At 37.1% G+C, this 15,948-nt stretch overlaps 1 protein-coding gene and 1 pseudogene across 1 annotated transcript; one reads left to right on the top strand and one right to left on the bottom strand.

The window, feature by feature from the left end:
- The window catches only part of LOC145776957 (uncharacterized), an 868,661-nt pseudogene that overhangs the window by 347,659 nt on the left and 505,054 nt on the right, over nucleotides 1-15,948 (top strand).
- Nucleotides 202-3,997, bottom strand: LOC145777656 (serine/threonine-protein phosphatase 2A 65 kDa regulatory subunit A beta isoform-like). Its single transcript, XM_082589087.1, has one exon. The coding sequence runs from the start codon at nucleotides 3,945-3,947 to the stop codon at nucleotides 2,184-2,186; it is 1,764 nt and encodes a 587-aa protein (XP_082445213.1). The 5' UTR covers nucleotides 3,948-3,997; the 3' UTR covers nucleotides 202-2,183.

The following is a 15,948-nucleotide window of genomic DNA, read 5'->3' as shown; positions in this document are numbered from 1 at the left end:
TGCCCAAAGTGAGGTCCACAGAAGAGGAACAATTTCTGTGGCCCTGCCTTTAAATCAACAATTATTGAAAGTGTAATACAGCCTGCCAAGACTCTCAAATAATGAAAAAAAAAAATGCTCACAACACTTTGGCCACCCCTAACTTAGTATCTGTGACCATTAAATTACTCTAACCCTTTAACATTGCTAGATGAAGTCACGCAGCATGACGATAACATTTTAATTTACAATATGCTTTAGAAACTGCTAGCCAGTACAGTACTTAAAGTTATTGCGTGTTCAACAAATTGCCTTTAAAATTAACTAAATATACCGGTACCAGTACTGTAAGTAGTTAAAGCATGTCACACTGTCTTACACATAATTTTTTTAATTGTCGTGTATTATTGATACTTTAAAATTTCAAAAATACTAAACATTCATTAATCCTAGCTCCCTACATAACCTAAAAATTAAAATACAATTTACAGTTACCATTCTACAATGAACAAATTTTTATTATTTCTATTGGGAAAAAATATCAACGCAAATTTAACTTACAACAGTCTACATGCAAATACTTCCAATATTATTGGAGTGCCAGTGCTGCGTGAAAAATTAAACTTAAAGGAGATGGTTACTGATATGCCATTTTCTATGAAAGTTTCATTAGCTATGAAAGGGTGCAGTTAGCCATTAAGTTTGAGCTGTAACAACACATATTAAAGCAGACAATCAATCAATTACTTTAAAATTTAAGATCGAAGTACCAGTAACATAACTGTGAATCTATCATCCAAATATTGCTACATCTGTTTTTAATAAATGAAATATTTAGAAACGGCAATGATGCGTGCACGTCACAGCGAGTAAGATTTCACAATTACATCAACCTCACCAATTGATAATTTCAGTATTGAATAATCAACTTTTGTGGAGCCCATAGTGACCTTTACACACAGGCTATACCAACATGCGAGCTTCAACATTGACTGGAGGCCAATCTGCTACACTTGGTAGGTGTCAAAATCACTAGAATAAAATTGATAGTCTGAATAGTACTGGAGTTGATAAAATACAGCCTTTGCGTTTATTTTGTATAATTTACTTTTACCATACAAACATTAGACTAAACTTTAGCACAAGTTTGTGTTGCAAATCTAAAAAGCATCTGGTACACTCTACATACCGGCAAACAAAGGTTGTTCAATTTTTAAAATGAAACTAAGGGTTTTGCAGTGATTTGAGAGTCAGTGATCACACTTTTGACATTTGGATTCTCAAACTCTATTTTAAACAGATATTTAACTTAGAATTCAAAATAAGACGACATCAGCCTCCTGTCATTATTATAAATTCACACATTGGCAAGGCCTGTATATGGATGTCACTATGGTAGAAACTAAAGAAATAAACACATTACAATTTGGAGAATCAACAAGGTATTGATACATTTACAACATTTTAGGCTTTCATAGTATTTTTGTACAGGTCTTACTCCACTTTGTTGCAACTTTGCCTAATGTGCTGCAATTCACAAAAACATTTATACATAGAACTTCTACGCTAGAACCATATCAAGCATAACAACTAGATGTGTTGTTAACACATCTTTTAAGATTAAAGTAGTTGCGTTTTATTGATTCACAAGAGACTCCCAGGTGTTAAACAAAATTAAATGTGTGTGGATACACTAAGTTTGAAAAAGATTTAACAAACTTGCAATGCAGAGTGCAGAAATACAAAGTAAACCGAAAGTATTTGCTACAAAAACATCAAATTCTACCTGGATTGACACTTAACAATTTTTCTTCATGTCAGCAATTAAAGTATTATGGTTTTAAGGACTGTGCTTTTGTTGATATCCCTGTGAAGTTTTCTAAAATAGCTGGTATGTTCAAAGTTGTAAAATATGCAGTGTGCATACACCGTAATGAACAGACTAGAATACAGAAGCATTTTATACATTGCGTACAAAATTATTCAGTGCACAGTTACCATTATGTATTAACATGTGATATAATAGTTCTAAACGACGTTTAGGGTCAAGTAGCCCAGCGACAGGTACGAATAATATGTGAAACTGCATTTAGCAGTATTAGATGCATACAGAACGTATTTCCAAGCACAATCAACAGTAAAACATAACTGACAAGAAATATTTGTATAAATGGTGAGTCAATGTTGAAAGATCCAATAAAATGTTAAGCCAAAACCTGGAGTGCTCTTTGGGCAAAGTACTGGACATCTATGTCTTGATCTCGTGACAGACGTTGAAGCATTGGCTTAACCTCATTTGCCAAACTTGAACCGTCAAGTTCCAATCCAACTTTCTCCATGCATTTGGCAACGTTAAATCGAACATTGGCCACATTATCATTGGACAAGCGAATTAAGGTTGGCAAAATGAGCTTGGTCAGTGGCTCTCCAGCTAACGTGCGAGCAAGCTCATTGACACAAAAGATTGTTGTCATTCGTCTCAAATAATTCTGATCTTGTGCCAGATTGAGAATCTTAGGAACAACTGCTTCTTTAGCCCAAGCAACACCAAATGCCTCGACAAGCTTTCGAAGATTGGTGGTGGCAGCATCACGAATGGCATAAACATGGTCTACAAGCCACTGCATACATAGCTCATTCAACTTATCATCAAAGAATTGTTGCCCAAGTTGCGCTGCAAGGAGTGGCATGTGCTCAATGATAGCAAGTCTAACTCTCCATTTTCCATCTTCAGCAAGCTCAACAATAGCAGGGAGCAAAGATTGTGATAACTGTTCAATTCCTATTACTTCATTGACACACTCGATGTTGGAGATGATGTTCAGTCGAACATCAGGGCATTCATCTTTGAGTTGGGTAAGGAAAAGAGGGAGGAGATGTTCAATTGTGTTTTCTTTTCCAAGAACAGGTGATAATCCCATAATGACAGACGCCAATGCCGACTTTACGTGTTGATTGGCATCAGTCACAAGTTCTTTGACATGAGGTAAAATGCTTTGCATGATGACAGACTGGCGCTTATCGACGGGAAGTTGTTCACAGAAATCTTTAACTTTGTGTGCAACTGCAGCACGTACTTCTGCTTCACAATCTTTCAACAAAGATTGAAACGCAGGAACAAGATGTTGGTTTGTAAGCTGAGGCCCAATAGCAGTTTGAAGAAGAGTAAACTTTTCAGCAAGCATGTAACGAACTCTCCAGGACTTGTCAGCTGCAGCTTCTCGAATTGTTGTCAATAGATATTGTTCGCACTCACTCTCATTGAGTAGCTCCGCCACTGTGACACAACCATCAACTGAAAGCAACCTGACAGAGTCCTGTTCATCACTAGCAAGATTGTGTAACAAAGGAATTAGGTCTGATAGAACATGATCCTTCTCAACCACTTTTGCAAACTCTCCCAACTTTGAAGCTGCTGCTCTTCTAACCATTGGTGTGTCATCCCCACACAAGTTTCGAAACCAAGTGCGCAATTCTGCTTTCATAGTGTTAGAAATTCTTGGATACACGACACTGAACAATCCACAAGCAGAAGTACGAGAAGTAAACCAATCTCCAGTGGACAATCTTTTGACAAGAGGAATCATGTAGGTCTCCAAGTCATTTGTGCTGTGATCATTGGCAACAGCTCTTAATGATTCAACAGCTTTGTCTCTTACAACGGTCTCTTCAACAGTGGATAAGCTTTCCAGAGGTGGCAAAAGACAATGCGCAAAGCTGTTTCCTCCAACTAAAGGTGTAAATGATCCTAACTGCTCTGCCAATGCCAGCAACACTTCATCTTCATCACACATTGAATCTGTTAAAAATGGAATGAGTTCTGATCGCGTTCTTTCAACTCCCAATGCCAGGGCAATTGTAGATAGCTTTCGCATGCTGTTGAGCTGTAACTGAACGTCTTCATTTCTCAGTTCGTCAATAAGAACAGCAATAGGATACAGTGAGTCATCTCCAGCTTCTTCGGCCATTGTAAATTTTCAAGCAGTTATTTTATAGCTATTGAAATGTTAGATTGTTAAATTCTAAATAAGTAAAAAATATGCAAAATATTAATAACAATTACACAAAGAGTAAGTTTAAGAAAAAAAGTTATTTGTGAGACCACCACTAAAAATGTATCAAAATTTATGAGCTATAAAAATGTACAAGTTACTTGCGCTCTCAAACTAAAAGATGGTAAACCAAAATTACTGAAGTTAAAACATTGAATGGTATATTGGTACATGGCTTATTGCTGCTTCAGTTAAGCACCAGCACAATGTTATACATAATCAGAGTTCGACCTTAACTTTTTTTTACACTGGCCAACCGGACCAGTGGCTCACCATTTGCACTGGTCCGCACGGGATCGCACTGGTCCATCCCATTTACTGATAAAAACAAGATTGCCGTGGGAAGCACGAGGCCAACCCAGGGAAAACCACTTAAAACGACAATAATGAATGGTGGCAATAACATGGAAATATACAATGGCAATAACAGTAACAACAGTTTATCTAGGCAAGACATTCAATCTATATACGTTGAGTCTTCAATCTACTTGGGGCTCTTCTTCAATTTCTAAATCCGATGATGAGACATAATCGAAATCTGATGACGGGACGATCACGGGGTCATAATCGGAATCCGATGTGTGCTTGTCTGGCCTTGTAAACACATAGCCAGTGTCAGACCTCCTTGACCTCACAGATGAATCGTTTGCCAGCCATAGATGTATGGCAGGTTTGGGGTAGAAATCTTTTATTTCTGCTGACTGTAGCTGGATAATCAGAAGATCTGTTACGTGGTCAGCCCGGAGCCTTGACCTCAGCTTCGTACGTATTTTGTACGTGTTGTTGCAATTACCCTTTTTCTTACGATTTAACAACGTCACGTGATGTTGCAATTGCTTTTTTCTTACGATTTAACAAGTGATGTTGCAATTGCTTTTTTCTTACGGTTTAACACGCACGGATCACGTGTTTTGTTGTTTGAAGAGCAGCGCAAACGAGAACCACGCACTCTAAACGATCAAGCGACATAATACGATGATATTTTCGCACTGGACAGTCGGACCAGTGCGAAACGATTCATACTGGTCCGTGGGGAACTCACACTAGACATTGGCCAGAGGACCAGTGCTAAGATCGAACCCTGCATATTGATATAAAAAATTGACTACTCAAATTGTTTTCATAAAAAATGAAAGCAATTAATTGTAAAAAAGTCAAGTCAAGGCGTTATTGCCATAATTAAAACTGATTAAGGTTTGGTTTTTATACAGCCATGATTTCAAATTTCCACTTTTTAGTGTTTTAACAAGTTTTGCATCATTTTCTTTGACAGAACAATCTGATAAGTAACTATATACCCTACTTTACAATGTAGATATTAACAACCTATTTTAGCCTGATGCTGCAAGTTTGCTGTGGTAATAGCGAATTGCACTGGCTTTCGAAACACAGTTCCCTAAACATGTGCAATGACGAATGGTGTTGAAATCAGGGAATCAGTCTTTTATGCGGCTCTTTTGTTTGGCTTGTGGCTGCTGTGTGTTGAGTTTCTGTGATGTTAGGTGTGATTGCAGTGAAATTTTGTTGAATCAGTTGACTAACAGATTATGTGACATAGTTTTTCCCTTTTCACACGATTGTTAATTTTTGGATTTTGTCTAGTTATGAAACACTTCAAAGAGGATATTTTCATGTTTCAAGTAGACAGAGTCCAAATATCAACAACAGACAGAGTCCAAATATCGAAAGGACATGCCTGAATGTAGTTTATATGTACAAAGTGGCAATTTTTACACACTTGTTGCCATTGTTACAATCAGGTGATGCCAGAGTTAGGATTAAAGTTAGGAAGGGTTAAGGTAAGGGTTTTAGTTAAGGAATAACGTTAGGGTTTTGATCTTTGCCCAGGACTGAAAAAAAATTCCAAAATGCAAGTTTTTGTTTTCAACAGCTTTAAACTTTTTCTCAAATTTGGGCAGAATTCCTTATCTGGCAACACTATTGAGGCTATTATTACACTATATAGTGTAAATATAGCAACAGCCTTTTATGTAGTAGTGTACAGGTGGCGGTACCGTATATGGCGAGGTACGGTAACATATCATCCATATGTCTGTAGTAGGCTAATCCATATGAACAAAAGAAATACAAAAAATGAAATTTAAAAAGGATCAACTTTCTTGGAATACTTTATATTGAAACGTATTCCAAATGCGATGTTCAACTTAATCTAACCTTGAAATACAGACAAATGTATTGCTTCACAAGAATTACATCAGCCATTTCCGCCTTCTTTATGACTGATTCTGAAAAACCAATATTTGATTTCCAGTGTTGCCGAATATATCCCTTTTTAATTTAAATTATATATTTCGAGGGTTTTTCTAAAATGATTGATTTTTTAACTTTTTTACTGCTTTTATTTTGCATAGAAACTATAAATAGGACACAAAAATAACCAATAAGAAACTTCTTCACACACAAAAGAAATCTCAAATCATGATCACCAAAAAAATGATTTTCAAGATTAAATTACAATCTTGATTTTCAAGATCACGCCCATTTCTGGGTGCAGCCAAATAAAGGCCATGCTAGCTGACTGATCGCTGTTAATGTGGTCTAGTGTAGAGAAGAGTGGTGACGCACGTAATTATCCAAAGCCCACGGGTTGGTATAAGAAAAGCACATTGTTTTATTCTTGTAGATGGATATAGGCCTAATGATTGTTTCTTTTCTTTTAGCATACAGCCCACTTATTTTTCAAATATTGTTAGCCTACTTTCCAAAAAATCATTAATTCAAGAGTATCACAGAGGTTATTCAGTACGGTAAATAGGCCTATAACGCCTATAATAAGCTAAGTCGCATAAATGGGCGTCTGAATGATCAGAAAAATTCTCAGAATAATATTCGGTAGCTTTTCTATGATGAATTTTTATCTTTTAACAAAGCATCTTTTCTTCGTTATTGAACTATTGTTGTCTGTAAATTGTTGCACCCACAAGATGATGCTGACTGGAGAGCTTCAGCGCACACTGACTGGAATAGCCTACGTTGCTTCAGCGCACACCCTGAGAGTCGAAGTAGCGCGCTTCATCTGGCTTGCTTCCGCTCCTCCATCGTTAGTAGGCTACAGTATCGAAAAGTCATGACTTGGCCTGCCATTCCTGCCAAGCAAACAAAAAGATGACAGTTATAGTTAAGCTAATTAGCAAATAGGCTTACTCCATCTTCTTTTCTCCAATCCTAAAAACAGAGATGTACGTATACGCCGCAAATTCTACGCCGCATACTTGCGGCGTAGATTTTTTGTTTACGCTAACGCTTGCGGCCACATTTTTTTGGATAGCTTGCGCTTGAGGCTACGCCGTAAAGTTTTCGCGGTTTTTTAGCGCATAGCGTCAACGCATATTTTTTAATGTCTTTTTTTTGCTACAACACGTCAATACCTTCCATGCAGCGCTGCAGTTGAAAGAATGTTTTCAATGGGCAAAGACATATTGGAACCAAAACACAGCAAAATGTCAGATGAACACTTTCAGATGCTTGTGTTTCTTCGTGAAAATTCAAAATAAAACTTGTTTGTTTCGAGTGGTTTATACCGTGTGAATGTTTGGCACCTAGCAAACAAAATTTGTTTACGCTAGTGTATGCGCTGACGCTGACTCCGCCAACTTTTTTTTACAAGTTGCGTTGACGCATACGCGTATGGTTTGTCGAACGTTTGCGTTAACGCTGACGACGTCAATATTTTTTCTATGCGCGTACATTAATGCCTAAAAAGTACCCATTTTGTAAAGTGGGCTACCGGTAGCTTATGGTATTGAACTAGTCTTGAAGAGGAGAACCCCTTGCAATTTTCATTGGAATTGTTTAATTGAATTCGGAATGTTTTTGCTAGTTCGAGATATTGAAGAACTTTTTTTACTTTTTCCCGTTTGAAATCACTAATTTTGTATTCTTTGATTGGTTGGTTTTTGAATCTTTATCCTCGGACTGACAAAGCCTTGATAGGTTATTCCTGGTAGTAGTTTCACCAGTGACGTGCGGTGAGGTTCCTAGATGGTGAGGCACTAATTTTTTCAAGTCACTTTTGCAATAAAATTTTTTAACAACAAAGATGGTATCATACTAATCAAAAAAATTAGCAGCATGCTTTCACATTTATTAAAAATAAAGTCCATGCGCCTATCCTTTTGGACTAAAACATTTGTGCCTTTGTTGTGTAGACCCTTCTTTAGTCCTAACATTATCACTAGATATTGAAAACAAGAGACAGGGAAAGCAGAAAAGGCAATTTTTAAAGCATAGCCACACAGCCACTTCTTTTTTGAGCAGCAATCTCTTTGAAAGTTGCAAGTTATTTTTTTTTGTTCAGTTGTCTGATGCAATAAACCGTATAAATTTAGAACCGGTCTTCCTTTATTTATGACTTCGATTTTGGATTGAAAGTTTATTTTTTAAAAATCTCTCAGATTTGATACTAAATCTTCCTCCATTTTTTAGTTAAATTTTATAAGAAACAATCCTTTACACTGCAAGAAGTCACATACCACGTACTATGCGGGCATTCCAGCTTGACGAAAAAGGTTTCATAGCTGTGACGTCACATTTGAGGCAAGCCTCAAATCGTAGCTAAATCGTTTATGATGATTTCTGGGCGACTTTGCGAAAGAAAAAGGCACGCATAATGCAGTGTAGCCTATGGAATTTTTCTGATCTGAAGTGAGGCACAGCTTGGCGTTGCCTCTCCTCGCGTATTTCAACGATTTTGACCACGTGAACGCTCGATACGAACATCGCCACAGAAACAGAAAAAATTAAAGCACAGTTTGGGTGTAGAAACGTAAAATTTGAGGGAAAGGGTGCACGACTACAGCATTCACACAAATAAAAGCACCTAAAAACGTGCAATATTTACTACTTTTTAACAAATAATATTTATTCTGTGATAACCATATCTTTGATATAAATTTTGCTTTGCCAGATGTTGGCAGGTGAGGCAGTGCCTCACCTGCCTCCCCTGACTGCACGTCCCTGAGTTTCACATACATGTAGAGACTTTTGACCTTTTGACGCAGAGCCGGTTACGGTACCGAGATTGACAGAGTGTAGTTTTCCAATTATTGAAGTGTTGCCGGGGAATCATTCATTCCTCTTACTTTTCGTCATTTATTAGGTAGAATAGGTTGCCTAAGCGCACACCCCGAAAGTCGAACCAGCGCCGTTTGATCTTGAAGTTTCTTTGTTCACGAATTCACGTGTTAACCAACTGAGCCATCGGGGCTGACTGAGCTATCTGTAGGCTACAGAATATACCTTCAAATAGCCTATGAATTAAAGATGAAGTTTAATTTATGGTGACGTAGCATGGCTGCCTGTAAAATTGCCTCATAGATGTTGTAGGCTTGATTCTAACCTAGAGCAACATATAGCCTATTGTAGATCATTGCACCTCAGTGAAGTGTCTCCTTAATATCAACGTATGGAGTCACACCAGGGATATCTAAAGAAAGGGATGCGAAGACTCATAGCGATTGCTTATTCTTACTACACTATAGAAGGGCGTTAGTAGAACAAGCGGTTCTTTTTAACATTCCAGAAAGTTTTGTAGTGCAGCTGGTACAGTGATAGATACAGAAAACAGTTTGCAAATGCGATTGTAGGCTTTTAGCTACAAAACCCTACTACACTATGTAGAGCATATATAAAGAATACTTGTAAGACAGTTGAAAAGTGACCAGCAGGCTAAGCTGTGTTTCTTAACCAAGCCTTTGCACTAGGCTAGGTGTAAAGCAAGTATATGGGTAGTTGAATTAACAAGTACTGTAGTTGTAACTCCATGCCTGATGATAATAGGGCAGTGGCAGTGCAGGTGAGCAGGTTATCATAACAAGGTTTATTAAATCGCTATCGGTAGCAATTGTCATTTTACAGTAGGCGAAACAGAGATTATTTACAATAAATAGAAGCTCTTCTATTGTAAGACCTAATAAAAGCCTTCGTATTCCCATCTTTAGATATCTCTGGGCCACACGTCCAATTGCAGGTTTAACGCGTAGCCTAGCCTATAGGACAAGTAAAAAATAAACCGGTAACTTAGGCTAATTGTAAAAAGTCATTATGCCATTTCGTTTTCATTCGCGTTATGGTGCCATTGTGGTTAATTTATATATCACGTCTAAGAATGGTTTTATTGAGATTTTATATGTTAACCTTTCGTCTAATAAAATCCTATCTGCCTGATGAATGTTCTAACTAATTTGGCTATCTGATTCCAATAAACCTTTTCACAAAATTGTTGTTCATATTATATTGTCGAGTTAATCAGAAGGTGTTCACATAATTTTGTAGATGGTCTGTAACGAAAATGAATTTTAGTATTACAGAATAGAGAAACAGATTTATAATTTAATACATTTTAACAGTGGTCCAAATTGTTATGGTACATAAATACTATACACTCTACTGAGTATTTTTTTCTCTCTCGCTTCTTGAGGTCAAATGCAAACTGTTTTTATTGTCTGCTCCCTTTTTCTATTTAACGCGGAAGCAGAAAATGACGTAATAATGGATTGCTACATCATTGTTAATTGTGCCATTTTTCCTAGGTCATCATTTCCATATCACTATTTTTTGCGCCATTTTATCGAGCACTGTTTTCTCTTAAAATTGAACTGGCAGCATGTTTTAAAATTAAATGTTAGAAAATTAAGAAAATGCCCCTCGGCGTTTCTGTTGGTTTGTTTATGGCCAACCTCGGAACCACACAATGCTGTTATATTCTATAGTTACGAGAACAATCAGTCAGAAGACGCGACACTGCAAAAGCGTAGCTAGTTAGCTACTTGAAAGCTTCTACTTAGAATGCATAAATTAGATCAATCATAATTCAAAGCTGAGTTGAACTGAAATTATTTAATTACGCAATTATAAATATGCAAACAGATGGAGCTCAGTGTCAAAGTATCACAAGATTTGCTGTTGATCAGTGTAGACCTAAGATATTGGTTAAAATATGGAGCCTAATTTCACAACATTTAAAGTAATCACATAATTTAAAAACGTTATTTATTTTGCTACGTAGTCTTATTATAAATATCAATAGCCTATAGCCATGGTAGCAACAATAAAAAATTCTGCAGGCTACAGAAGCCTAGTTAGCATGCGCCGATTCACTCCAAAACCATGACGCTCGTGATAGGCATATCTTAGGCTATAATTTGTACCTTTTTTTTAAGTGGAAGTTTGTTGACCCTCACCCATCCATAAAATTAGTTGGTTATGCAGAGATTATGATGTTAACGGCGGTCATACTGGCCGTCACCGCGAAAGGTGTCAGGCTCGTGGCGGTCGGACGGCGTGCGCGTACGCGCACCTAGGTTTTTATTTTTTGAGTAGTTTGGCCTTGAATGAAAAGTTGATACTTGATAGTAGCCTAAAGCCATAAAAGAACCTGGTTCTTTCCAATTTAGAAATCAGAAATGACCGTCTATTGTCAATAAGCGGAGAGACTTTTATTTCAAAAAAATCATCTTGTGCTTACCCGAGAAGTGATAAATTACATTATCTTTTTTGTGGCCCTTAAAATAGACGAAGATATAAACCACAAATTTATTTTGTAGCCTCACATATTCTTTCAACCTTAGCTTATATCTTAGCCTGTTTCTTTGGTGAAGCAAAATTAAAGCAACAAGCTTGAAGTCAAAAAAGATAAAATTATAGCTTAAGCTTTATTGTGGTTAAATTATTTTGCAATTACAGGTAGGCCTATGAGGCCTGAGATTTCTAGAAGTAACTACATTCATTGTTTCTCTGACGAAGGCCAGTTTATTTTTAGAGATATGTCAATAAAGCATAGGCTGTTTAAGTTAGGCTACTTTTCAATAGATTAGCCTACAACATTTTAAAGATTGTAGTGGTTATGTAGGTAGAGTGAAGTTTTGTATGTAAAAAGTCAAAATGAAATACTTTTTATAAAGCCAAAAAAATCAATTCATGATAGAGCTAAAAATGGAAGTTTTAGCAAACAAGACGTTAGCGTTGGGATAGCTTACAGTACCGTACGCCAAAACCTAACTAGACTTTTCAAATGGGATTTGGAGGTTTTTAATAAACCTGCTGCAACCAGGCATACTTTTTCACTTCTTGAAATTAAGCATCGGGATACTCGATTGAGTTGTCCTTAGCTGGAAGATACCTAATTACGATTCATTATAAAATGTCGAGAAATATCGATTGTGCAGTATTAGCACGCAAGGTAAATTTCTTTAGAAGGTTTTTCAATAAGTTGTATGAAGTTAGTAAAAGCATGAACATTCACTCGCTGTTAGTTTTTTTGTCAACGATTCTCAAGCCTTCGTCATGAGGATGTTAATCAACATTTTTCTGGTCCTACTTTTATCCAACACAGGTAACTTTAGGTCCTCATTCAGTGTCAGTTAGTTTCAGTGGCGGCTGGTGGCCTCCTGAATTGGGGGGGCTGCAAGGCAGCATATCCAAGAATTGTTGGAGGGCGATATCAGGCGAACCTTGCGGGCGTGTCGCCGAAGGCGACACCCACGGCGGGGGGTCTGGGGGGCCTCCCCCAGAAAATTTTTTACAATTACATTTAATTTGGTGCATTTTGAGAGCATTTTCAAAAGAAATTTGGGAGTGGAATAACAGTCAAAAATGCTGCTGTAGAGCTTGAAAAATACTAATATTTCAAATTTTTATATTCAAAATCAGTGCTAAATACAAATCAAACTATGTTCTATGCACTTCGTCGTTTTCTCAATAGTTCGCTCAGTTTGTTGTCTGCAAATATTTATTGTCGATCGCCGGCATCGGACACGATTGTCCACATACGATCCACACAAAAAAATACACAGAAACAAAAGACAAACAGAAGTACATTCACAGGAATGACGCTGAAGTAAGCAATAAATTTATTAATCAATCGTCCATTTCAGATCATGCGATCCATATCACACAAATTAAACATGCGAAACAAAAATCAATATTCAAAATGAAATATCATACTTAATCTGTTCAAACACCCAACTATAAAAAGAAATTTAAACTTTATCAATCGATGAATGTTGATATCACTGCTGTGCCATAGCAGCCATCAAGGCTAGGTAACGGCATAGCCTACATAGTGGTATTATAATGAAGGAGGTAGTTTGAGTTACGATAGCAGTCATACCTTATCAGGGAATCAACAATAGAGTTTGACGATGATTCACATTACCCAACAAAAAAAAGGCCCTTTTCCGTTGTAATGCATCGAATGTTATATGACATACAATGTTACACAAGACTTGATGTTCACGTAGCCTACGCTATAATGTTTGGGCAAATGGTGAATAATTCTAAATGCATTATTGAATGCAACACGCAAGCGATTAATTCACGTTGGTGATAATTTTCCCATGGTGACATGCATACATTGGGGTACAATATGAACGGAAGAGAACATTTTTAACTTCACTGGAGCTCTTGTAAAATTCTAATTTATTGGTAAAACAGTATAATGATCGTACTTGTCGGTTTATATCCTTGTCATCACACATTGCCGTGTCAAGAAATACACCCAAGTATCTGACGCTATCTACAGATTTGATTTGACTTCCGTTGAGCCGTGAAATTGGATTTAAATTTAACTTTAAGTGATTAGTTAGAAAATACATAGCAAACGACTTTTTGCAGTTAAAAACGATCTCATTACAAAGTACATAATCTTCGCACACACACAGTATATTGCAGTATACATGTAGTATAACCGTAGCTACATATTTTTTGGAGCACCCTGCATGTATGCACCCACTGCTCCAGAACTAAAAATGCTTGGAAGTTAACATTTTTTATTCTTTCCTACAAAAATTATCTTTTGCCAGCTGAAGCCAGCTAGCAACCCTGCATGTATCACAATACAGAAGGACAAAGACAAAATCTCAATTCTATCACAAGTATAAATGCCCACTGGATGGCAAGTATAATTCAGTTCAATTCAAATTATTTTTCTTTGACAGAATGCAAAAGAAATGATATTGTAAAAAAGAAATACAGTAACAAAACCAACAAAAGGAAAAGGTGGCAAAACCTTAATGGTTTAAGACGTGCATGAAAGGATCTAATATTGCGGTATATGCATCGATAAATATAGTTAAGCACGGCCACCAAACCTGACACTTTAAAACAAGTAGATGAATTAGTTAAGAATCAGTCGCCTCCTCATTCCAGAAACAATTGGAGCGCCAATTCTTAAAGCAATGAGAACACGACTGAACCTAACATTACAAAAACAAACAAATACACACACACATATTGTAATTATAACCATTGATCTCGCTCAAGCCATAGGTGCCACATTTACTCTTTGCTACACATTACTGAGCATCACATATAAAGGACAGCGGACCTTTATTTATAGATGAATTCCATTCGGCGACTTTTTGCCATGGCAAAATGGTCAATTACCCTCTCGTTGAAATCTTTGGTTTCAGTTATTAAGCGATTTTCTATTGACACCATGGCTAATGCAGAAAGTCTTTCAGTACACATGGTGCTGCGGGAAAAGGTTTTAATCCTTTTCAGTGATGAAAAGCAACGTTCTGGTTCTGCTGTTGACATTGGAGTGGTAAGTAGAATTTTAGCTAGCTTTATTACTTCAGAAAAAGTTGATTGCATTCCTTCCAGGTTTAGCAACGAAAGCAGCTGCACAAGTCCACTCACTGAATGCATGTCATTTCTAGAATAGAGAACAGACAGCTCCGGTTTGAGCTTGTCTTTGATTAACATAGGGTATGCTTCACAACATTTTTCTAAAGCTTTTTCTGGAAACTGTCTTGCATATTGTGAAGCATTTTTCAAATTAAATAAAGTGCTTGCTTCAAGATGATTGGTGAACTTGAACCTTTCTTGACACTGCATTAAGACAACATCACATACTTCTTTAGCATCAATGATTTGGGATTCAGGCATTCTCCGTGTGGGTGAAGGTGACTCATTGTCTGCAGCAATGCCTTCCCTTATTCTTTGTATTGCTGACAGAAAATTATCCAGAGAGCACTGCACTTTGAATGACTCAAGCTCCACAGACTGCAGCTGAGCAAACAGTATGTCAACATGAGGCATGATTTTCGAAAAGAAATCTAACCAAAACACAAATTTTGGATCTATGAGCATTCGTTTTATACCAGCAGCAGCAAAGCCAGTCACCGAAGAGTTGCTTTGTTCCAAAGTTGAGCAGCATTCTATAAGTGCGTCTTTTACCTCCGATACAGCATTCACCGTCCTGCTTTTAAAATTCCATCGTGTTGCTGATGGGCGAGGAATACGCCTTTGAGCAACTTGGTCCAAAGCAGCCATTCTTTGAGGAGATTTGGAGAAAAAACTTGGGATTCCCGAAAGACTGTTAAAAAAGACTCTGACACTGGTATTCTGCGAAGTGGCTTTTTGTATAACCAAGTTTAGCTGGTGTGCATAACAATGGACAAAGTGTGCATTGCTATATACTTGCTTGATTCTTGATTGCACACCATTTCTTGCACCACTCATAGCAGCAGCACCATCATAAGTTTGTGCTACAAGTTTGGATGTATTGCTCCCAAGCAAAACTTTAAGTTCCTGAAATAGGATTGAAGACAGAGCTTCTGCTGTCTGGTTAGCAGGATTAAAAAAAACCCAAAATCTTTCAACAGGCTTCCCATGACTTTCATACCGTAGTACAATCACCATCTGTGTCTTCTCTGAGATGTCAGTAGTTTCATCACACATGATTGCTACAAATTCAGACTGTGATATTTCTTCTTTAATTTTGCTTTTGCAAAGCTCAAGAATCGTTTCCAAAAGCTCATTTTGAATAGTTTTGGATGTACCTTTGAATACCTTTGCAGAATTAAAATGATTTTGGAAGCGTGAGTCAAGATTGGAAGCAAAATCAATTAACCCCATGAACACACCAGGATTTTTTGAGCCTTGACTTTCATCA

The sequence above is a fragment of the Aplidium turbinatum genome, chromosome 9 (assembly GCF_918807975.1).
Source record: "Aplidium turbinatum chromosome 9, kaAplTurb1.1, whole genome shotgun sequence".
Lineage (NCBI taxonomy): Eukaryota > Metazoa > Chordata > Ascidiacea > Aplousobranchia > Polyclinidae > Aplidium > Aplidium turbinatum.
The sequence above is the reverse complement of the archived record's forward strand: the minus strand, read 5'-3'. Positions and strand labels throughout refer to the sequence as shown.